General features: G+C 33.9%; 1 protein-coding gene across 1 annotated transcript in view; it reads right to left on the reverse strand.

Annotated features, from left to right (window-relative positions):
* DYNC2H1 (dynein cytoplasmic 2 heavy chain 1) overlaps window positions 1-26,522 on the reverse strand; it is a 376,258-nt gene that overhangs the window by 194,976 nt on the left and 154,760 nt on the right. Inside the window, 7 exon segments of the mRNA XM_032639512.1 lie at window positions 287-430; window positions 2,142-2,276; window positions 2,828-2,947; window positions 4,628-4,791; window positions 17,464-17,587; window positions 19,140-19,238; window positions 25,844-25,953. Coding sequence (XP_032495403.1) covers window positions 287-430; window positions 2,142-2,276; window positions 2,828-2,947; window positions 4,628-4,791; window positions 17,464-17,587; window positions 19,140-19,238; window positions 25,844-25,953 — 896 coding nt within the window.

The raw sequence follows: 26,522 nt of genomic DNA on the forward strand, positions 1-26,522 counted from the left end.
AATCATCCATGTTTTTTTTTAATGATCATCTGAGAAGACATTCATTTATTAATTTATACTCAGAACATAAATCATTTCCATTAAGAGGACTGCCACATTGGGACAGTTTGTTAAAAACATAAAATGCAACTAAGGAGCTAGTTCCTTTTAAATATAGTTTAAAAATGTTACATATGGTCTTTTGAAATATAATTCCAAGAAACGTTTCTCAGGAAATTATTATAAATTAAGCAGCTAGTAAAGCGATCTCTATTCAGTCTCAGCTATGGGGTAACCAACAGCATACCTGTTTGTTTTGCAGAGCTCGCTGGAAAAGTCGGAGAAATGCAGCCAAACTAAAACGGTACATGTTATTAATTTTTGACAAGTCAGAGATAATGAAGTACATCTTGCTGGCACTCTCAGCCAGAGGGAGATAGGCATCCCGCTCCTGTGGAACAAGGGGTGGGGGTGGGGGGCGGGAAGGGTGACACCTTAGTTCTAATGCTTTACTGCCACCTACAGACTGTTATGCACATATCTAGCCGCAGCCTTACTTTCAACATACATACAACAAATAAAGATTAATCACAGAATTTTATAAAGAAACTGCATAATCCAGCTTTTCTATTTTTAAGTTTTTATACTTCTTTTAATCCTAAGATATTACACTTTTGTTTTGTATTTTTATGTAACTGCAAGCAATGTATTCTAAATACTTCCCCTCCCCTCTGATTACAGAACTAGAAGTAGTACATGGGTTGGTTTCAATGAAGACCAAGAATACTTGTATTAGGGGAAAGAGGTAAGCACCTGTATTAGGGTTAAATGGAATGGTAAACAGTTGTGATCAGAGGTCACGTAGGTCATGTAAGACAGCATGGCACTACAGGCTACCCCTGCAGTGGAGAAAAGTTAGAACAATGAATCTAGTGTGTGGGACTGGTACCAACAAGAACACTGATGGAAGTAGAGGTAGGGTAGAAGACTGTAATGAGTGTCCACATTAAGATAATAAAGCACCTAGCATTGTTCAACATAAGCATAGAACAAACCAATAATCACAGGGGCTTTCATTCTGACTAAAGGTAAACGATGATAAAGATGAAAGGATCATAGGATTAAATGGCCTTGAGGTTATGAACTGAACTCTGAGAAGGCTCTCCATGTCATTCTGATCAAAGCACCAGGATTATAAATATGATACTGGTAAAATTATGTGTGTGACTCAGCGATGCCTGTTCAGAAAGAGAAGACACAGAAAGTTCAAAATCCTTTTGGTATACAGTGACAGCTGTGACATCTGCCAATTTTAGCTATGGTAGAGAAGGTGGGATGACTGGATTGGAAACAGGCTATAGGTTTTCTCTTATTCAGATTTCAACAGAGCTCTTTCTCAAGTGAAGAAAGTAATACTATGTAAGTGTAGAATTTGAGCAACAGCTGAAAAATACCTAAATTAACATTTGGAAAAGTCATTGAGGGAAATGGGAAATATTAAAGGATGTCAGTAAGGGTCCAGGTCAGGTTGGAGACTGGGAATTCACAATTACATTAATCTGCTTCATTGTTTGATTTTCTTCAGCAAATCTTTGTCACCGAATGTAGGAGGAAAAAATAAAAGATACATTGTACTGATATAAGGTTGAAATTTTGCTCTAGGAAATGTCAAAAGAATAAAGCAAGAAGGATTTTAACCATTTTTAAGAAAAGAGTTCAGATCAACACATTCATGGGGTCCAGGATGAGTAGGGGAGAAAAATGTTTTTGATGGAAACAATAGCTTTTAACTCTTTTATTGATATACTTAACTTGCCTTAACTTAAGAAAAGTTCCAGGAATGGCAAAGATGCTCTCTAACAGTCATTTTAAACACGTTCATTTTCAATTTCAGTACAAGTTTATAGCTCTAGAACTTTGGATAACATGCCAGAAATCAGTAATACTCAGCAGGGCTCAATGACCAGCACTCCTTACACTTGATACCCTCAACATCTATCGCCGTCTCTATAATAAGAATTAGACCCAAGGACCTGGTGTTTTTGAATAGCTTTCTTTTTTTGCAGTCATCATTCTCCTGAAGTCCTGGTACTAAAATTTTTATCATATTAACATGAAAGTTTAAGAAAACAATATAAGATCACAAAGAAGGAAATATTTACTTGATCAAGAGAAATTTGGAGTTTGTAAGATTCTTTAAGTGACTCCTGAATAAGTGCACTGCTTGCTTTTGTCTGATTCAAAGATTCAATCAAATCCTTATTTTCCAAAATATTGCCTTGAGATGTGGCAAGTGTCTGCAGAAAAATTAATAAAATAATATGAACATTATTATATATATTAAAATAATCAATTAAAAGAAGCCCATGTTAACTATCATTAATTTGATGATGTTTTTGGGAACTTATGTTCTCTTAAAAGAATTTCATTATTTTACAGCCTTCTGTACCAAAAGATACTGTAAATCATTATATGATACTATATCATCAAAACATTGTATATGTATTAATTTTATCAACCTAATAAAAACTATTTAAAGTTACAGATCAAATCATAATTTCATGCTACCATTGAATGTTTTTCTGAGCATAAAATCAAATATTAATGAAATAATACAGTATAAAGACGATATTAGTTAAAAATTGCTTGTCTTAAACATTACTCCTGGAAGTCTTATATTCCAAGACATCTACCTTTTTCTATTTGAATTTTGACTTTAAGATACATATTGATGTGTCTTTGATACAACCAAAAACATGCTAAAGGTACTATAATTTTTAAAAAAACAATATTTGATTATAATCAAAATAATATAATATGAAAAATATCCTGAATAGCTCAATTTTACCTCTAAAAGAGATTCTTCAAGCTTAGCTAACTGTATTTTCTTATCTTCTTCCTGTTGTAATAGTTTTGTTTTCTGGTCCTCTAAATCAGGTTTCTCATGCTGAATAGTTAATGCCAAAAGCTTAAAAAAAAATCCAAGGTTATTCTAGCAATAAAGTTCAAACAAAACAAACCAAAATGAAAACTTCCCACAAACAGGCCTTATGTTTGATCAAATATTACAAGTATAATGATACTACTATGTACTTCATTTCATTCTTTCTAGTTAAACATATGAGACACGTTCACAATTATTTCTGAGAAAAGAGGCAAACTGAATAGTTAACTAATTGATAAAATGTTAAATATTACAGGACAGCTATAAGAAATTGCATTACTTAACATATCAACATGTAATATTCAGTTCTTAAATTAGATTAAATGTATAAAAACTATGGAAGCAAACATTTTTAATGGTAAGTAGTCAAAAAAGAAATAGTTACCTTACTTAAAATACTATATTAAAATCACAATGAGATACCACATCACATCCACTAAGGTGGCTATAATTAAAAAGACAAATGATAATAAATGTTGGCCAGAATGTGGAGAAAGGGGAACCCTTATACATTATTGGTAGGAAAGTAAAATTGTGCAGCTACTTTGGAAAACTTTGTCTATTCCTCAAAATGGTAAACATAGTTACCATAAAACTCAGAAATTCCACTAAAAAAGCATTGAATTGTAAACTTTCAAGGGGTGAATTGTATGATATATGAACTGAATCTTAATAAAGCTGTTGAAAACTGCTATGTCAAATTCTTCAGTTTGAAACTTTAAAATAGGAAATGACATTTGCATGTCATAAAATGTATTAATTCGAAATCTATTGTATAAGCATGTTCTTTCAGTTCTTGTTAAAGTAATACCTAAATAGCCCTTTTCAGCAATTACTGTGGAGATCTTTTATATAGAAAAAGCAATTTTGTCAATTCTGCCAAGCTCTGAGTAATCTGTACATTATTTATGAGAAGTATCATCAAGCCAATCAAAAGACATTGTTCATAAAAATATGCGGTGAGTCATCTAGTATGGTAAGAAAAATATTTTAATAGCAGAGTTTTAAAAATTACAATAAAGTAAAAACCATGGTAAATATACATGCTATCATATAAATCAAAAGAGAAAAATATACTATTGTTAGATGGTAGAAAACAGGATGATACTGAAAAAGTCAACAGGATATCTTTAAAGAGGAAAAATGAGTAAGGGAGTGTATAAGTAAAAATCTGTACATGAAAATCATTTTGCAATTCATGTAATAACTATAAACTGTAATAAGCCATACACAGATAAAGTAAATTCAAACATGCAAATGCTCTAGTCAAAAAAAAAGTTGGATTTGGAATCAAAGACCCTCACCTAAAAAAAAAAAGAAAAAAAGACCCTCACCTAGCTGAATAAGTCAATAACTGCAATTTTAACATTTAAACTTCAGTTTTCACAGTTAAAAAAAAATAAGGTTGCTAATCTTAACATGTATGATCCTCCATTTCTCAAATTCTAACAAATATGACAGAAGTAGACTGTAAAATTAAAGTTATACCGGAAGAAGCAGCAATTTGACATTAGCAACAAATATACAATTCTAACACTAATGGAAAATGAAATAAACCCAAATGTGTTACTGATTTGCAAGTATATTTTCAAAATCATGAGTTTAAATGCTAATCAGTTTAACAAAACAGCTTCCCACTCAAAATATTTCATTAGTATACAAAGATACTAAAGATTTCTAAGGCAAATGATTGTCCATATATACCTGTCCTCGTAATCCACTTCTTGTTGTAGTAAAGTTAACCTCAGTAACGATGGAAGCTGCATCCGGTGGAATAAAGGGATTTGGGTTTCTTGTTGACAAAAAAAGGCGAAATTCTTCATTGTAGTCGATAATTTTGTCACCTATTTGTACCACATAACGTGGTCCTGTTTTTTCAAAATGACATAATTAGTTGGCCGGAATATTCTGTATTTTGCTACATGACATTAAAAAATATAATTTTCTCGTACTTCTAAATAGTTTTTACTACAGGCTTTTTGATACAGTCCAAAATACAGCAACAGCAAGGCCACCCAAAAGACTATTAACGAGAATGCTCTACTGATCAGTCACCACTTATGCAAACAAGGATAAATAATATTCATTAAGACAATCCTAGGATACTGAAGCATCAAAGGAATATCTACTTATATTCAATATAGTTTTAACATTAATTATATGTTTGATATTACCAATTTTTCTGAAATGTTTGATTATACATGACAAAAATAGAAACTCTTATTAATTATTCTCTACTTCAAAATTCATCAAAGTGTTTATTGTACTAGTATTTAAGATGTAACACTTGAAAACGGAATGACCTGGTAAAAACCTGGAATTAACAACATATGAGTAATGGCAAAGAATCCATTATTAACGTCAAAAAAGATTTATTCAGACTGCCGTACACAGGTACTTTGCAATAAATTAAACTGAGAAAAAGTAAACTTCTGCCTCACAAAGGAGTTTTTTTTATATTCTAATATAAAACACAATTATATTAATTATATAACATATACAGAAAAATCAATCAACAATTACATGCATTACTTATGATTTTAACTGATAAAAAATAATTTTTTAGGTAAAAAATATATATTATCGAAGATTATTTTCTAATGTTAAGAAAAACAATGTAATGAATTTTTGAGAATCCTAGAATAGATTTTAAAATTTACTTAACTTTTTCAAGTTAATGTGAAAAGAATTCAATAAGTACTTTATGAAAGAGGATATGTAAATGGTTAAAAAACAATATCAAAATAATGCTGAACTTTAACCATTATTAGTAAAAAACAAATTTAAAGGTTCAATGTAATAACTCTACACCAACTAGAATGATTCAAGAAAATGCAAGCAGGATAAATGCAAAGAAAACTACTTCTAAGGACATCATAGTAAAACCACTGAAAATCTATGACAAATGCAGCACAACAATAATGCAAAGGCAGGTATTGAGTATATGGAGTTAAAGACCAATACTGGAAAAGTTTCAAAGTATTTATCTGTATTAAAAAAAATAAGTCACAGATGCATACTGTTATACACAGGGTAGCCATTAAAAACTATCAGGTTAATTAGAAAACTACATTAGTTATTGCATGAATTGGTTAACTGTACTACATTACAAATATTAAGACTGCCATGGTAAATAAAAATGCAAAACCAAATGATATACTGTTTATGAGAAACACACTTTATAAAGAAAACCAACAGAAAATTGAAAGTAAAAGAATGGAAAAATATACCATGTGAACACCAATCCCCAAAATTAGTGTAATCATTCTAATACCAAATTCTAAAACTTGAGATACTTCTAGAGACAAAAGACAGTTGATAATGATAAAGAAAATAACCAAACAGGAAGACAGCACATTCCAAATATGTATGCATCCAAACACACAGCTTCAAAATATTTAAAGTAAAAACTGACGGAACTAAAAGAAAAAATTCAAAATCATAGAGACTTCTTCTCAATACATGATAGAACAAATAGAAATAAAAAGTAAAGGTATAGAAAATCTGAACGTTACTATTAACAAACTTGAATTAATTGACTTTAGAGAAAATTAAAATAACCAAGAGCAAAATTTACATAATTTTCAAGTGTACACGGAATATTTGTGAAAATTAGCCAATGCCAGATCATAAAAAAAGCTTCAACAGGATTAAAAAACTGAATACTTCAGAATAAGTTTTCTGACCACAACAGAGATAAGCTAGAAACCCATCCCAAAAGGGTAACTAGAAAATATCCAACTCCCTGGAAATTAAACAACAAAAGCAATGAGTAACTTATGAATTAAAAAAATACAAACCAAAACTTGTGGTATGAAACTGAAGAAGGGCTTAGCAGAAAATTTATAGACAAAAAAAATGCATATATTAGAAAAAAGAAAATAATGAATTATCAATACTTTGAATTTCTATTTCAAGAATCTAGAAAAAAGACAACCAAATAAAATCTAAGGAAAATATTAAGAATAAAATAAATAAAAAGCAAACATTGAAAATGCAATAGAGAAAATCAACAAAGTTAAAAACTGGTATTTTGAAAAAAATCAGTAAAATTGATAAACTGCTATCAAGACCTACCAAAGAGAAAAAAAATTATCAATATCGAAAAAGAGACACATTATTGAAAAACTCACAGAAATTTTAAAGTTATAAGAATATTATATAAAAACACACCAATATATTTGACAAATTAAATGCAATAGACAAACACCTAAAATAATTAATCTAAGTTGATATATACACAGAATATAGATTACAAACAAAACTAAATTAACTCAGGGAGAAGAAATCAAGATGGCAAAGCAGAAGGATACAGAACACATCAAAAATATGTCTACACGTGAAAGAGTTCTCACTGAAAGCTAACTGTAGACTAGCAGAAATAGAAGACTGTAAGAAAGATGCATATAGAATTGGGTGTAAAGGATGAGAAGCTATCAGGTCTGGACCTGTGCCCCTTTGAGGGGACTCAGAAGAAGAACAATCACAGAGACAGGGATCCTCTCTAGGGAGTAGGTGGTTTGAGTCACAAATGGGGCACCCTTGTCCAAAGTTCAGACACTGAGAATGTGAGTCTCCTTGCTGTTTGGAGGGCTGGGGGAACTAACAGGAGGGCTGTGAGAAGCCTGGACTCCATTCATGAGGAGCACATCCTCACTTTCTTACTTCCACAAAAGGGCGGAGAGGGTGGATTGAAACTGCATGGGTGGCTGACTGGTTTCCTGTGACTGCCCCAGTACGCATCCCACTCTAAGTCTAGCAATTGCTCCAGCCTCACTGGGGTGAGGGCTGCTACAGCTGAGCAGAAAGCTCAGCTGTGAGAAACAAAAGCAACACAGACCTAAAGCGTGTCTGAGCAGGGTGGGAGCAGCCATTACTGGTGCTTACACAGGCAGCACATTAGAGCAGCCATGATTTCTGTCTGTGGTCAGACAGCCACAATTCGCACGCAGACCAATGCCAAGTGCCCATGCCAATCCCTCTTGCCCGAGCACTGCTCCCCTCCTGGGCAAGAATGCTGGTGCTGGGATTGAGGAGAAAACAGACTTCAAGGGAACGGAGTCAGCTCGGACCCAACCCTCAAAACTTCTGCTCCACACTATTTACAACAGTCGGGACATGGAAGCAACCTAAGTGTCCATCAACAAATGAATGGATAAAGATGTGGCACATATATACAATGGAATATTACTCAGCCATAAAAAGATATGAAATTGAGTTATTTGTAGTGAGTGGCTGGACCTAGAGTCTGTCATACAGAGTGAAGTAAGTCAGGGAAAAATAAATACCATATGCTAACACATATATATGGAATTTAAAACAAACCAATGGTTCTGAAGAACCTAGAGGCAGGACGGGAATAAAGACACAGACACAGAGAAGGGACTTGAGGACACCGGAAGAGGGAAGGGTAAGCTGGAACGAAGTGAGAGAGTGGCATGGACATATATACACTACCAAACGTAAGACAGATAGCTAGTGGGAAGCAGCCCCATAGCACAGGGAGATCAGCTCAGTGCTTTGTGACCACCGAGAGGGGTGGGATAGGGAGGGTGGGAGGGAGATGCAAGAGGGAAGAGATATGGGGACATATGTATATGTATAACTGATTCACTCTGTTATAAAGCAGAAACTAACACACCATGGCAAAGCAATTATACTCCAAAAAAGATGTCAAAAAAAAAAACCCAGAAAATAAATTAATTAATAAATTAAAAAGACCCATCTATGTGCTGCTTACAAGAGACTGACTTCAGAGCTAAAGACACACTAACTGAAAGTGAAGGGATGGAAAAGAGATTTCACGGAAATGGAAATAACAAGGAAATAGAGGTAACAATACTCATATCAGACAAAGTAGACTTTAAAACAAAGTCTATGACAAAAGACAAAGAAGAGCATCATGTAATAATAAAAGGATCAACACAAGTACAGGATGCTACACTTGTTAACATGTATGCACCTAATACAGGAACACCTAAACATATAAAGCAAATACTAAGAGACATAAAGGGAGAAATTGACAATAATAGAATAGGAGGAGCCTTTAACATACCACTTAAATTAGTGGACAGATCATCCAGAGAGAAAATCAATAAGGAAACAGGGTCTTAAATGACACCACAGGCCAGTTGGACTTAATAGATATCTACAGGACATTCTACCCCAAAAGAGCAGAATACACATTCTTTTTAACTGCACATGAAATGTTCTCCAGGATTGACAATGTGCTAAGATACAAAACAAGTCTCAACAAATTTAAGAAGACAGGAATTATATCAGGCATTTTTTCTGACCACAACAGTATGAAACTAGAAATCAGTTACAGGAAGAAAACTGGGAAAAGCACAAATATGTGAGGAATAAACAACATGCTACTGAAAAACCAATGGGCCAGTGAAGAAATTAAAGAGGAAAACAGGAAATACATTGAGACAAAAGATAACGGAAACACAACTTTCCAAACTCTATGGGATGCAGCAAAAGCAGTTCTAAGAGAGAAGTTTACAGCAATGCAAGCCCACCTCAAGAAATAAGAAAAATCTCAAATAAACAACCTAACCTATCATCTAAAGGAATTAGGAAATGAAGAACAAATAAAGTCCAAAGTCAGCAGAATGAAATAATAAATATTAGAAAGGAAATAAAATTAAAGAAATAAAATTAGAGACAAAAAAACAATAGAAAAGGTCAATGAAAGCAAGAATTTGTTTTTTGAAAAGACAAGCAAAATAAATAAACCTTTAGCCAGGCTCATCAAAAGAGAGAAAATGCAAATAAACAAAAGAAGAAATGCAAGAGGAGAAATTACAGCCATTATCACAGAAATATAAAAAATAATAAGAGAATACTATGAACAGTTATATGCCAACAAAATAGACAACCCAGAAGAAATGGACACATTTCTAGAAACATATAACCTGACATGGAAGAAAGGGACCATCTGAACATACCAATTACTAACAGTGAAATTGAATTTGTAACAAAAAACCTCCCAGCAAATCCAGGACCCGCCGGCTTCACAAGGGAATTCTACCAAACACATAAAGAAGAGTTAATGCCTATCCTTCTCAAAGTATTCTAAAAAAGTGAAAAGGATGGAACACTCCCAAATTCATTCTATGAGGCCACCATTACCTGGATAACAAAACCAGACAAAGACACTACAACAAAAGAAAATTAAGGGCTAATATCTCTGATGAATATAGATGAAAAAATCCTCAACAAAATATTAGCAAACCAAACTCAACAATAAATAAAAAGGATCATACACCATCATCAAGTGGGATTTATTCCAGGGATGCAAGGGTCAATACTCGCAAATCAATCAATGATACATCACATTAACAAAAGAAAGAATAAAAATAACATGATCATCTCAATAAACACAAAAAAAGCACTTGACAAAATTCAACATCCATTCGTGATAAAAACTCTCATCAAAGTGGGTTTACAGGGAGCATATCTAAACATAATAAAGGCCGTTTATGACAAATCCATGGCAAACATCATACTCAATGGTGAAAAGGTGAAAAGAAAGCCTTTCCTCTCAAATCAGCAATAAGAGAAGGATGCCCATCTCACCAATTCTATTCAACATAGTATTGGAAGTCCCAGATACAGTATTCAGACAAGAAAAAGAAATAAAGAGTATCCAAATTGGAAGGGAAAAGTAAAACTGCTACTATCTGCAGATGACATAAAACTATATAAACAAAACCCTAAAGTCTCCACCAAAAAACTGTTAGAACTAATAAATGAATTCAGTAAAGTTGAAGGACACAAGATTAACATACAGAAATCTGTTGCTTTTCTATACACTAACAATGAACTATGAGAAAGAGAAAGCAAGAAAACAATCCTGTTTAAAATCACATCAAAAAGAATAAAACACTGAGGAATAAACTTAACCAAGGACGTGAAAATCCTACTCTGAAAACTATAAAACATTTAAGAAGGAAACTGCAGCTGATACAAAGAAATGGAATGATATTCCAATGTCTTCAATTGGAAGAATTCATATTGTTAAAATATCCATAGCACCCAAAGCAATCTAAAGATTCAATGCAATCTCTATCAAAATACCCATGGCAGGGCTTCCCTGGTGGTGCAGTGGTTGAGAACCTGCCTGCCAATGCAGGGGACACGGGTTCAAGCCCTGGTCCGGGAAGATCCCACATGCCACGGAGCAACTAGGCCCGAGAGCCACAACTACTGAGCCTGCGCGTCTGGAGCCTGTGCTCCGCAACAAGAGAGGACGCGATAGTGAGAGGCCCGCGCACCGCGATGAAGAGTGGCCCCCGCTTGCCGCAACTAGAGAAAGCCCTCGCACAGAAACAAAGACCCAACACAGCCAAAAATAAATTAAAAAAAAAATACCCATGACATTTTTCACACAACTAGAACAAATAATCCTAAAATTTATATGGAACAACAAAAGACCCCAAATTTCTAAAGTAATCTTGAGAAAAAAGAACAAAGCTGGAGGTATTATGCTCTCAGTCTTCAGAATATACTAGAAAGTAATCAAAGTAGCATGATACTGGCAGAAAATCAGGCATACAGTTCAATGGAACAAAATAGAGAGCCTAGAAAGAAACCCATGCACTTATGGTCAATTAATCTACAACAAATGTGTCAAGAATATACATGGAGGAAAGACAGTCTCTTCAATAAGCGATGCTGGAAAAACTGGACAGATACATGTAAAAGAATAAAATTAGGACATTTTATCACACCATATATAAAATAAATTCAAAACAGATTAAATGTAAGATCTGAAAAAATAAAACTCCTAAAAGAGAAGGCAGAATACTCTTTTAGATAAGTCATAGCAATATTTTTTGGATCTGCCTCCACAGGCAAAAGGAAAAAAAGCAAAAATAAACAAATGAGACCTAATCAAACCTAAAAGCTTTTACACAGCAAAAGAAACCATTGACAAAACAAAAGACAACCTACTGAACAGGAGAAAATATTTGCAAATGATATGATCAATAAGGGATTAATATCCAAAATATATAAACAGCTCATATAACTCAACATCAAAAAGCAAACAACCCAATTAAAAATTGGGCAGGAGACCTGAACAGACATTTTCCAAAGAAGAGATGCAGATGGCCACAGGCACATGAAAAAATGCTAAACGCTGCTATCGTCAGAGAAATACAATCAAAACCACAATGAACTATCATCTCACATCTGGCAGAATGGATATCATTTAAAAGACCACAAATAACAAATGGTGGCGAGGATGTAGAGAAAAGGGAACCCTAGTACACTATTGGTGGGAATGTAAATTGGTACAGTCACTGTGGAAAACAGTATGGAGGCTACTCCAAAAACTAAATATAGAACTGCCATATGATCCAGCAATTTTACTGCTGGGTAAACTTCCAAGGTAAACAAAAACACTAATTTGAAAAGTATATGTACTCCAATGTTCATGGCAGCATTATTTACAATAGCCAAGATACAGAAGCAATCTAAGTGTCCATTAGTAGATGAATGGATAAAACAGATGTGGTATATATGTATATACCATATATGTATTAATATATATTGAAAATATATACACACACACATATACACACAATGAAATATTACTCAGACATAAAAAGAAAGAAATTCTGCAATTTTCAGTAACATGGATGAACCTAGAGGGCATTATGCTTAGTGAAATAAGTCAGACAGAGAAAGACAAATACTCTATATTGACACTTATATGTGGAATCTAAAAAATAAAAGAAGTTAAAGTATATAACAAAACAAACAGACTAACAGAAATCAAACTAGTGCTTACCAGTGGGGAGAGAGAAGGGGAGAAGGGGAAGACAGGGGTATGGTATTAAGAGATACAAACTACTATGTATAAAATAAATAAGCAACAAGGATATACTGTACAACAGGGGTCCCCAACCCCTGGGCCGCGGACTGGTACCACCTGAACCATCCCCTACACCCTATCCGTGGAAAAACTGTCTTCCATGAAACCAGTCCCTGGTGCCAAAAAGGTTGGGGACCGCTGCTGTACAGCACAGGGAAATACAGCCACTGTTTTTTAATAAATTTAAGCAAAGTATAATCCATAAAAACATTTAATCACTATGTGTACACCTGAAACTAATATAGTTTTGTAAATCAACTATACTTCAATTAAAAATTATTCAGTTAACTAATTAGTTAAAACATAAACTCAGTTTAAAGGGTCTCAGCTCGGGTATACCGGCAACTTACAATGAAAGATAGATCACCATGGGAAACTGCACCTTGTCTCAGTAAAAAGGTATTCAGGGATGCTTTTTATAGAAGATGGACTTAACACTGGGTGATTTTAGAATGGTTCAAAGAAAGTACGGTTTTGCTGGGGAATAGATGCTATCAGAAAGACCAGACAATTCTGATTTGTATCAATAATTTTGTTGATATCTAGGAGGTGTCAGACTAAGCTATATGGGTAAAAAAGCAGAAGTCACTCATAATAGCAGGGAGAAGAGGATGTTTAGCTATTCTTGTGGCATGGAAGTGTCCTCGTTTTTGTGCGCTGACATGCTTATGGTCACAGAGTGACCTGCCTGTTGATGGTGTTCTGTGAAATGGTTTATGTTCAACAGGAGAGCACCATGGTCAAGCTGTAGAGCTTGGCCAGCTTCCAGCCCATAGTAGTCAGGTGCTGCTTTTTTCTTTCTCATTTATGCAATGTACAAATACAAGTAAAACTTGTCTGCTATAAGGCAGGAATGTGGTTATCCTTGTGGGGGACAGTGGTAAACAAGGGAGTTTGGAATGCTGAAAAAGTTCTGTACCTTGATCTGGGTGCTTACAGAAGTGTATTCCATTTGTAAAAATCATTAAGCTATACAATTGTAAGTGTATCTCAGTAAAAAGTGAAAATTAAGAAGTAACTGATTTTCTCTTGTAAGACTAGTCATGAAGACGGGAGGGAAAGAACACTCCTGCCATCCTATACTATTTGATTGTGTAACCCATCAATGCATTATTCTGATATAACATTTTAAAAAATATTTCAAAATAAATGTTTTGTTGTATAAAAAGACCCTTGGACATAAGTCCCTTACACTACTCTTAGAAAATATTACATGTAGAACTATAAAAGTCCAACACAGTCTTAACTGTATAAAGTCTTAATTTACATTGGAGTTAACCTACGATAGAGTTAATTTTGACTACATTTTTCTCCTGGGCACAAAATCTGTACTGTACTTTAGAGAACTGTGGAAACAGAATGATTAGGCACAAGTACAAGATTTGGTCTCACATTGTCTTTCCAGGGGAAGCCTCAACTTACATGGCTATTATTTTGGTTTCTGAGCCTGGATCAGGATTGAGTATATTTTGTTTCGATTTTTTTGGTTAACATATCTAATAGATTTGGAGCACCTGTATGTACAGATATATTAATTGGCTATGTTTATTGTGATGCCTTGATGACTTCTTTAACAATTAGACAAAGATATAGGCAAGATCTGACTATAAAGTGTACCCAAATCTGGCCAATACTTATAGTTGAAAGAAATGCATCATGCTAGGAAGTGAAAAAGAAAGTTATTCTTTTTACACGAGGCAAGAGTGCTACACAATTTTATCTGTCTGGATTTCAAAATAAAAGTTGCTTGAACGTTTATTATGACCATGAAACATAAACCAGGAAGTGGCCACCACTGCTTCCACAATGCTTGACACAGCAATGATTAAAAATATTTTGCTCACAGCAGATACTTGAACACTGCTAATGATTATTAATGATTTCTTTTTTATATTCCCCTGGGAAGAAGATGAAAATCAGTTCATCTCCTATATGCAGTATACCTTAACAGGTCCAAACTCTTCAGAGATATATTATCATCTGAATTAGAGAAATCCAAGTACCATGTGAACTGCCATATGAGTACAAACATTCCATCATATAGGTAACATCTTGGTAATGCTCTCCACTGATAAAATTGCTCACATTGTATTGTAAACCTTTCAAGCTTAACTAACTAAAGATAATGGGACTTACATGAAGATAAACAAAAAACCCGGCCACAAAAATAATCAAATCAACATTGCTCAAGGAAATATCCCACAGCCTATTAAGAATAAACTGCTGGCTTTATAGCCACTATATACAAAGAAAGAAAATCAACAACTGAATACCTTCTTCACTTTACTAGAAGCAGCATATTCCACACCTGAAGATTTTACTACAACCTAATAATTTATCTGGTCAACAAACATGTGGCTAAGTTTGAATGGCAGCTCCTGTAAAAGCTGCAAGTGCCAACTCTGGAAGTAATCCAAGCAGTTGTAAACCAATCCTTGTCTTTGAGCCCTATATCTTTCAGATGCACAGAATTACAGATGTCTACAAAAAAATCTCACAGATAAGAAAATCCAATGGAATGTTACAACCATCCACTATCCATAGGTAAAACTTTTGGCAACCTATAGCATGGAATATTCTGTACAATGAACTGGCTTCAAGTAGTGCTCTTGGCTATAAAGCATGTCACCCTGAAAATAACTGAAATATACCAGTACAGAGACTCATGGGTCAGAACTGGTGAGCTAGCTTAGGGTTTCTCAACCTCAGTACTACTGACAAATTGTACTGGAAAATTATTTGTTATGAGGAGATGCCCTGTACATTTTAAAGATATCCTTGGAATTTTCTGTTTTAAACAGAAAATTTAAAACAATGAGACTTTGACGAAGAATTGTACCTTGCTCTTCTTTTTGATCAATACATATTTGAGGGGATTTTTGAACTGCATAAATTTGAGGAGGAGAAGTACATTCTATTCCTATTACTTGTGCCTGTTTTGACATCACTGTAGAAAGGCAGTTCGTGTTGCTTAGATTAAGAACACTGGGACGTAAATGAACTTGGACACAGGCTTTGTTTTACATCTTTCTAGGACAACCATCCTCTGTCCCCACAGGAAATGTATGACGACAAATGGCTATTCATGAGGAACTCAAAACTGCAGAAAAGGGCAATCTGAATTATACTCAAAGGGGATAACAGACTTCAACTGATGTGACGTGAACACATGCGACTCTGGATTGAAGGTGGAAAAAGTAAGGTGGGGGCAGAGGTAATGCTCTTTTTCTCAATGAAGTCAACAGAAATTAACAAATTGACCCAAACAGCCCTGAAAAACTATCTGGAATAGTGGTTCACCGTGTGAACAAATCATGATGTAGAATATTATCATTTTTTACCAGATCCAATTTTAGGGGACCTTGTCAAACTCCATTCTCAGAAAATGCAGCAGATATGGCTAAAACCTAATACCAATAAGAGCTCATCAAGATATATTTAATGAGCGCTCAAGGGTCAGCATACAGACTAAAGGGAGTCAAATCCAGATGATCCTAAAGGTTCATTTCCACCCCCTTTAAGATAGCATAGCAAGATGTAGCTCAACAGATCTGAATTAGCTCCAGTAAAGAACAGACTGAGACCAGAGACTGAACCCCAGGAAGTAAGTTCAGGTTACACAGGCAACAGTCCCACTACTAGGGTTCTTTCCATAACATATCAATCACTGCTAAGCTAAGCATACCTATTTGTGGGATAACAGGTGATCAGTAAATAGTGCATTCTTTGCTATTTCTCTGCTTTGCCCCCAATAACTCCAATTTTCTAAACTTTGTGGTGCTAGCAAAGTGTGTGGTGTAAGTAAGTGTATGTACTTATATATAAGTACATGTCTATGACATTTTGCACAACAAGCTCTTACATAACTTTTCAAATATCAAAGTCTGAGTTAGGTACCTGCACAGAAAAGAGGTAACATAACAGTCCTAAGACCAGTATCCTTAGAGAGGCCTGCTTGCAAGGTTGGCCATAACCATTGTATGGGAATTTGGATTTTGTTAAGGTTCTCACCATTCCCAGAATAGGTAAGAGTGGCTCACTGTGCTTAAGCTATTTGTTCAAACAATATGGTTTACGCTGAACACCTGCCTTCCTTTGGGGAGTCTGGAATTTTGCTACCTGCTAGACAGAGTGTGCTTACATAATAAGCCCCAATAAAAACTCTGGACACTGAGTCTCTAATAAGCTTCCTTGGTAGACAACTTTCATACGTGTTGTCACAACTCAGCCCTGGGGGAATTAGCACATTCTGTGTGACTCCAATGAAAGAAGACTCTTGGAAGCTTGCACCTAGGTTCTTGACTCCTGACTTCACCCTATGTGCCTTTTCTGTTTACTGACTTTGCTTTGCATCCTTTCCCTGCAATAAATCTAAGCCATGAGTGCTGAATCCCTTGAGTCTTTCTAGTAAAATATTGTTCCTGGGAATGGTGTGGGAGACCCTAACATGGTGCCTCTTTTACAAAGGCACTTTAAGTTTTTTACTTGCGGTTACTATTATATTCTGATGACATTACTATAATACAGTCCCCAAAAAGTTTCCCTCTCTTTAGATTCACTGAAAAGACCAAAAATGTCAAAGTTAGTTAATGAAGTTAATTATTTTGGATTTAAAAAGTAGCTACTCTCTGGAAACTGTCAAATATTCATTTACCTTGAGCAACCAGATCTCGTCTCAATAATGGATAAAGAACAGGTTCTACACCATCCATTTCTTGTATAATAAGGGTTTTCCCAAAACGTACTGCCAACTCAAGAGCTGTGATAAAGTTACTATCCTAAGAGAATAAATAAGAATACATAAGAATTCCTTTATTACCTTAGAGTTACAAAAGTCCTTACAGATAATGAATGAAGCTATTAACAGCAATAACACAAATATTTTAAAATTAATATGTATGTTAACAATACAAATTATTCATGATTGCTTTTCCAGTTATAAGTACTTGGTGGTGAATCAATTTAGTTGAATAAATTATCAAATAAATTCATAAATAATTTAAATAGACATATTAAAAAAAAGGATTTTTACATTAACAATAAAACAACCTTTTAAAATTTTCTACTATGATTTCAAATTGATGCAGAAATTTTCAAATTCTACATGCAATAAGTTACTCATCCAAGTATTAATAAAAACTACTTTGGGGGCTTCCCTGGTGGCGCAGTGGTTGAGAGTCTGCCTGCCGATGCAGGGGACATGGGTTCGTGCCCCAGTCCAGGAAGATCCCACATGCCACGGAGCGGCTGGGCCCGTGAGCCATGGCCACTGAGACTGTGCGTCCGGAGCCTGTGCTCCGCAACAGGAGAGGCCACAACAGTGAGAGGCCCGCGTACCACAGAAAAAAAAAAAAAAGAAAACAACTACTTTGGTTGTATTCAATATCACATTGAATGGAAGAAGAAAGACAAGATGATGAATTCTAGTAAACTTATCTTGATGTGATAGTTCTAATTACTGTAAAAAGAACCTTTAGATAAAATTCTATAACCATTCAAGAATTTTTAGGCTTTCCGGCTAGGTAAAGAGTCATTTTAAATTCCACTCTAAGCCTCCAACTGTGGTTTAAAAAAATTTAAATATTTGGATAATAATTATTAAGATCTCCTACTACAACCATAAGTGGCATTAAATATTTTATATATTATATAAATAAATTACAATTATTCTTAAACACAAGTGAGTTAGATATCCCCATTTTGTAAGTGAAGAACATTTTAAAGAGTTAATTTTTCAAGCACCTGAAGCATATCTACAAAAATTAATCATACACTAGGCCTTCCCCCCCAAAAAAAAAAAACTGACCAAAAATAATTTCTTTGGTGAGATAAACATGACAGTGAAAAGTCACTACACAAAACACGATGGTTACATTTCATTGACCAACTGTCAAATCTTTGTACACAACAAAGATGATCATTGATGAGTTACAGGAACAGGAAATTAAAAAGTCAAGGAGGTTTTCCTAATTCTCCAAACTAAGTAACTTACTTCTATAGCATCCTATACTTGTCTTTAATCATAATTTAGTGTAAATGCTTATTTGTTTAGTGTAAGTAATTACTTAATTTTCATCTCCATGAGGGCAGGAACTACTCACTTATAAATTCCCAGGGTTTAGATCAACACCTTGCATATAGAAGCAATCAAACAAATATTATTCCTTTTTACAAATTAGAAGACTAAAGCTAAGAAAGCTACATTTCCTTCCCAGGACCCATACCAGGTAAGTTATAAGACTCAGTTTTGAATCTATGTTTTCTGATTATAGTTCTTTTCACCACAAGATACCATTACTAGTTGGTATCTAAATTATAAGTAATACACACCTGCTGGTTAATAACTTCCAAACGTGAGCCTTTCAAATGTGTCTTTAACCATTCTGTAGCTTGGGAAGAAGGGTCTACCAGAAACGGGCAAATTCGACTCTAATTAAAAAAAAAAAAGATTATAGGCTTTCATTAAATGAAAATAATTTCCTAAAAATTATTAATCAATTAATGAGTGAGTTTTTCTCTCAGGCTTTAGAGAACACAAATATACAACTACAATGAGGAAATAAGGGTACAGTTTTTAGCGGCACCAGAGGTTACATTAATCAATTTTACCAGTAATTAATACTAGGTAATTAAATTTAACCACAGTAAAGTGAATATAGTCTTATTTACTACACAATAATACAGAAAATGTATATTAACAAAACAGTAAGCAGGAGTTCTAGTCCTAAGTTGATGCCATTTGTACCTCTCTTTTTGGTTTTAAAATACACAGCCAAGTCATTCCCTAACTTTAGATATTCTTTGGTTGAATCAACCATAGAGGCCTTACAAGAGAAGTATGAGCTAATCATAAAAGTATCGCTGAAATAATTAGCAATAAAATTATTTATATTTTAAGACTAATTTCTCTAAAGTACTACATAGTTAATATTACAAAAGGAGTATCCTAGAAGAGAAAATTACATAAGATGATAGGTTAAGATCTAACAAACTAGGAACTAAACTCATTACAGAACGTCTTGCACTAATTCAACTCTGAAACAGAAAATTAGAAACCTGGCATTGTGCCCGATACATACAATGCCACTTAGCAAATTAAAGGAAGCCAATTATACATTTATACATCTGATCAATTTAAATATATGTAAATATATTTTTAAAAATATGATAAATTTTAAACCATCTAATAGTCATTGTTACCTAGCAAATTAGATTTAAATAACAGCTGACCTTATTTTTCTTAAATTTTCACATTTATTTGAAAAATGTAATGCAGTTGTGTGCTATAGGGATAAAATAACACATGAAAGTCACAGTGAAGTGAAGACTTAGAACTGGGGTAGATCTAATAAGAACATGGATGTTATCTTAGTGGCATACCAAGAGGGAGAGGGATGGTGGGAATCACATGCCCTGGGGATTAACAGCATTTTATCAGAAATGCTGTTTAAAATTGCCAGCACATAAAGAGCTGACTGACTTTAAAACAGCTTTATTATTGTTTTAAAACTCTCTCTAGACAATGTGGCCTCTTTTTACCTGCACCCAGAGTGGGCCACTCCCACCACAGCTCCACAGCGTTATCCCACTGTATGATCTTCCCCCAGTATCTATTTCTGGAGGCATCCAGAAATAGCAAAATAATATGGCTAGTAAATAGCTTCTTAAGTATTACCAAAGTATTACACCTAGGTTTTAGATCTCATTTTATGCTAGCATTCAATAGCAAACATTCCACAAGTAAACTAGATTTTGCCTAACCACAAAAATAATTATTTTAAATTTTAAAAAAGTTCTTACCCATGATTTCAAACCAATGATCTGATGCAGTTAAAAAGAGAATAAGATAATGTTTCAAAAAATCATGCTTTTACCATAGAAAATATGCTTAAGAATTTCAAAGAAGGGCTTCGCTGGTGGCGCAGTGTTTGAGAGTCTGCCTGCCGATGCAGGGGACACAGGTTCGTGCCCCGGTCCGGGAAGATCCCACATGCCGCGGAGCGGCTAGGCCCATGAGCCATGGCCGCTGAGCCTGCGCGTCCGGAGCCTGTGCTCCGCAATGGGAGAGGCCACAACAGTGAGAGGCCCACGTACCGCAAAAAAAAAAAAAAAAAAAAAGAATACTTACAAGTTTGTGTTCATCTTATTTATACTTCTCCAGAGATTTAGAGAAGACCTCTGAGGTATATTTTAGGTCTGTGTTCCATGATTAAATGTGGTAAAATTCTACATTTAACAAATTATAGTAGATCTAAAAATAGTGAGCTTTCATTCACTCATGCTATTCATTCATCTACCATATGTTGAATAATGATTATATTAAGACAACACGAGAGATACAAAAATTAATAAGATACATTCCCTTACCTTCATTGGCCACACACCTAATAAGCAAAAAAACAAAAATTTTTTCAATCAAAAAGGACACAAAATTCTATAGGTGGATCACAGGCAGAGTTAGGAGAAGCTGCTAGGAAGCAATTCAAGTCAAACTAGGTCAAAAAAAATAGGACTTGGCCAGGCAAAGAAGTAAAAAAAGCAAATTAGGCCAAAACAACAGCCTGATTGAGAGAAGAATGAAAAGCTGGGAGTATATGGAGAACTACCAGTAGTTTGGCATAGTTGGAATAAAAAGTATAGACAAACATGATGCATATAAAATGGCAGGAGTAATCAGAGGTCTTTCTGATCATGAAGAGCATTTTATGCCATGTTTAAGGATAATGAAATTTTTATACTGCAGGTAATGGGTAGTCACTGAAATATATTAATCAAGGAACTGTGATGATCAGATTAACATTTTAGGAGGATCACTCCAAAATAAAGGAACTGATCCAGGGGCAGGGGACCAACTGCTATAATAATGTATTTATCCAGGTACAACATGATGAAGGCCTAAGTGAAGCCACTGGCAGTAGATGTGGTTAGAAGAGAATGAATTCATGACACATTTGAGAAGTAGATTTGACAAGACTTGCTGAATAACTAACTGAATGTAAAAGTAAAGAGACATAGTAAGAATGAGTTGCAGATTTGCAGTTTGCATTACTGGACCAAGACTGTGACATCTCCAGTGTTAGGAAATAAAAGAGAAGCAGGTTATAAGGAGTGGGTGAGGAAGAGAAACAATTATTAAAGTACATAGCTACCTCTGCCTAGCATGCATACCCCACTCAATGCATTTCTCATGGGATTATCAATCATCTAGCACTGCACACAAGGGATGAGCAGGTGACCCAAACTAACCAATCAGAATCTTTCTGGGGAAGTAACAAATACTGGAAAGGAAAGGAAGAGATATCTTTAGTCTGAGAACATAAATTGTGATAATGGTAAACCTGGAGTCGCCAATGTTTATCCTTAACACAGGGTAGAAAGAACCTATCCAAGAATAAATCCATCTCTTAAGATGGAGAGAGAGAGAGAGATGTCCTGGTAACACCATTCGAATCCTGAAGCTAGTCCCAATCTTTTGAACACCTCAGTTATTTAAAAGCATAAGTTGCTTTTTTTAAGAAAAAAAAAAAAAGTACTAAAGTTGGCCACTAAAAGATTCTTGACTAAAAGTTTTTTTAAAAAATGATTAAAGACAGAGCTTGAGCTACCTACAAAGCTCCAGGTAACAATATCTAACAGGAAATTAGAACTATAGAGCTCAAAACAGAGGTCAAAGGCTAGAGACACATGATATCTATTGGCAAAAAAAAATGATTAGGTAGTGGACATTTTTGAAAGAGATTATTTTTTTTCTTCCAGTTTTACTGATATAACTGACACACAACACTGTGTAAGTTAAGGTGTATAGCATAATGATCTGACTTACATACATCATGAAATGATTATCACAGTAAGTTTAGGGAACATCCATCATCTCATACATGTACAAAATTAGAGAAATAGAAAAAAATTTTTTTTTCCTTGTCATGAGAATTCTTAGGATTTGCTCTCTAAGCAACTTTCATATATAACATATAGCATTGTTAATTATATTTATCATGTTGTACATAACATCCCTAGTGCTTATTTATCTTATAACTGGAAGTTTGCACTTTTTGACTTTCATCCAATAAGAAAAAGACTATTTTTAAAACATCTATAAAACTCTATTATTTTATTTTATTTTTAATAACCACAAGTGGGATAAGAGTAGAAACATTTTGTAAATAAAACTAAAGCTCATCTTTTGATAAGGAGAATTATATTAACAGGAATAACATAAAATAAATAAGTTAAAACATATACAGAAACACACATATCTTTGAGAGGCAGCCTTACAGCATAGACTGCCTAGATGGCAGTGTTTGAATCTTGGCTCTCTACCTCTTGACAGCTCTGTGACCCTGAACAAGAAATTTAATCCTTTTGTATCTCAACTTCCTTATCTACAAAAAGGGATAATACATGTACCTACTAAATAGAGTTGATTTGAAAATTAAATGAGTTAAGAGTTTAAGTGCTTTACTTGTATTAATTCTTAAATAATAATATATGAAAAACATAGTAAGTACATGTAAGTGTTGATTATTGTTATGCATTTGGGATTTAATGAAAAAAATGTTTTCCCTATGCAATTTACCTTTACAATTTTATATTCTTTAGACTAATAGCAAATTAGTTTGCATTTCCTCAGCATACACTAAATGGCAGGAAGGGAAAAAAAAATCTCAGAAATTGAGTGGTATAAAGAAAACTAATTTGACACTGAACTGTCCATAAACAATAAAAAAAAGTACCTAGTACTATATCTTCACAAGAAAAATTTACAACACTGTGAAATTTAAATTAATCATATTTTTCCATCTTCTTTCTGGATGCTTTCACTCACACCTCTCCATAGTGTCTCATACTCTCCATTTATCCCCTGAGTTCCACAATATTACAAAGATCATACAATTATCTTCCAAACAAGGACACGTTTGAGAGTAAAGAAAAAATTATTAATAATCACATCAGGAGAACAGGTGTAAATCATAGTCCAAGCAATCCAGGACATCATGGCCAAGATTTTCCCCTGCTCTTCAAGGACATAGGTCATATGAGCTTTCTGTGGCAGATAATTATTTGACTATTTCCTCACCCAGATAACACATATGCTTCAACAGTTAGCTTAAACCAAATATGAGAATTCCAAGCATCTTTTGTTGTAAGACAAGGAATAATTTTGGACATAAAAGGCTATCCTTAGCACCAATAAAGGATTGAGCGACTATAGCCCTTGAATCTGGGAAATCCCGCACTGAATCTCTGAAAAGCTTTATTGTAGTTAATGAGGAGACATGCTATATCTCTGAATCCAAAATACATTTAATTCATCACACCTAGTCATTTTTTTCTCAGGGAAGACCCAGAAACCCAGTTTGTACATATTTAGACATCTAACTTCATATCACATGGTAATGTTAATGAGTAGATGTTATAGACTTGTTGTATCCAACCACACACGCAACTACAACAGTTTATTCTAAATCTAGTCCACCTTAGAATTAAGATAAAATGTTAACCATAATGGAAAATTTATTTCAACAAAATGACTAATTACTCTAACAAGTTTGTCCAAATGGTTTTGTTTTGTCATATAAATGCATGTGTGTCTGTAAGAAACTTGGCAATATTAAATACAGAGTAAACTAAGCTTGTCATTAAAATTAATTTCAAAGACAATATCCCCCAAATTCATCATGAAAGACAATTTAATTCAGAATACGAAAGTAAATATTTTCAATTACTATTATCAGTAAAAAATAAAAATTATTGTGATATATTTTTTCTAAAAGCCTCTGATTTGTTAGGGAATAAAAAAGAAAAATTCTTTAACTAGTATTTTTTTTTTAATCTGCAAACAATTGCTTTCTTGGAGTACTGAAAAAAGGAGTGACTATGAAACCTTGGGAAAGGAATAACAAATATGATAAAAAGTACTAGGTTGTAATGAATTTATTTACATACACATTTAGAGTTCCAGATTTGTAATTCTAGTGTGAAAAATAATGATAAAAATGTTTAAAAAATAAATTAAAGTTTATGCCAAATCAAATTAAAAGAAGGCAAAATTGTGTAATCTTTGTTCAATGACTTCTATGCTAGTAAGACACCAATGTATAGAGTCAAAGCATAGTCAGCTGATTAACAGGTCAAATCAAACAGAATAAATTATCCAGGAATGAACAGGGACCACAATTCATACTCACAATATGAATCATATAATAATATAGCTTACACTGCCTAAGGAGAAGCATTTAATGTTTATATTTTCTTTGAGATGTGGAGTTATGGGATAAAGAAATGGTGTGTGGACAGAGAGAAGGGTTGTAGAGAGGAAAGAAAACACTGGTAATATAGAGTATAAACTGTTGAGATAAAAAGAACAGAAAAAACAAAACATATTTTCAAGGGAGAAATGTTATCTTCCAAATCCTGTATCAGAAAGGTAAACTAAAGTAATGGTAAAAAAAATCAAACTTCATACAAAGAAATGATTTGCTTGTATACAAGATTTTGAATTTGGTTTTCACACTCACTGCTAATTAAGGTATAATTGTTTCAACTTTAAATAATTACTTTTTGGAAACATATACTATGTAAAAGAACAATTTTCCAAAATATACACATGGTTATCTTTAACTTATAACCCAAAATTTATCCATCTTCACTTTCCATAACTTTGTAAAACAAAATGAAATAAAAGTATAAAATTTTTATTTTTAAAATATACTCTAGATGAAAGAACTATATAACCAAATGAATCAAGTATCCCTAAAACATTTCTATTATTATCAGGAAGTTCAATTTAAAATATTTTGCCATCAAAATGATACCATTTTTACTTATACTTTTGTATTAAGGTAAAAAATAAATTACACTGAAAATTTTAGAGATGCTACCTGAATCACAAATGGATTTTTATTAGCAAAATATTTTTTACTTTTACTTAACTAAGACTAACTATGAAAGCCTAAGGATTTGAAGAAGGTAGTTCATGGAGCAAGCTTCAAAGAAAAACATTTCTAATGAGAAGATTAAAGTAGATTAATTACCTGCAAGATAACAAGAGCATTTTCTATGGAAAGGTCATCTGATGGTAGGCCTTCACTTTTCCAAATTAACTGTTCACTTTCAGTACAAAGAAACCTCCTCAGATCAAATTCTGAAAAATTAGGATATCGATAATACTTTACTACAATAATCTTATGCTTGATAAAAGAAAGGGAATAAAACTATTTATAATATACTCAAACAAAAGTCCCATGATCATTCTTAATACACAATCCATTCTTCTGCATTTAGAATCAGAAACTAAAGAGAAAAAACGTTTTAAAAAGTGCAAAGGAGGGGCTTCCCTGGTGGCGCAGTGGTTGAGAGTCCGCCTGCCGATGCAGGGGGCGCGGGTTCGTGCCCCGGTCTGGGAGGATCCCGCGTGCCGCGGAGCGGCTGGGCCCGTGAGCCATGGCCGCTGAGCCTGCGCGTCCGGAGCCTGTCCTCCGCAACGGGAGAGGCCACAACAGTGAGAGGCCCGCGTAACGCATAAAAAAAAAAAAAAAAAAAAAAAAAAAAAGTGCAAAGGAATGAAACTCAAATTATATTTCTTCTATCAAATGAATGTTTCACAACTATAATAATTTGCGAAAACCACAAAATTCACAAAGAATTTTGGAATTCCTACATCTCATCTTACCATATGAAATTAGTGTAAAAATTAATAAAATGTTTAACTGC

Source organism: Phocoena sinus, chromosome 8, assembly GCF_008692025.1.
Source record: "Phocoena sinus isolate mPhoSin1 chromosome 8, mPhoSin1.pri, whole genome shotgun sequence".
NCBI lineage: Eukaryota > Metazoa > Chordata > Mammalia > Artiodactyla > Phocoenidae > Phocoena > Phocoena sinus.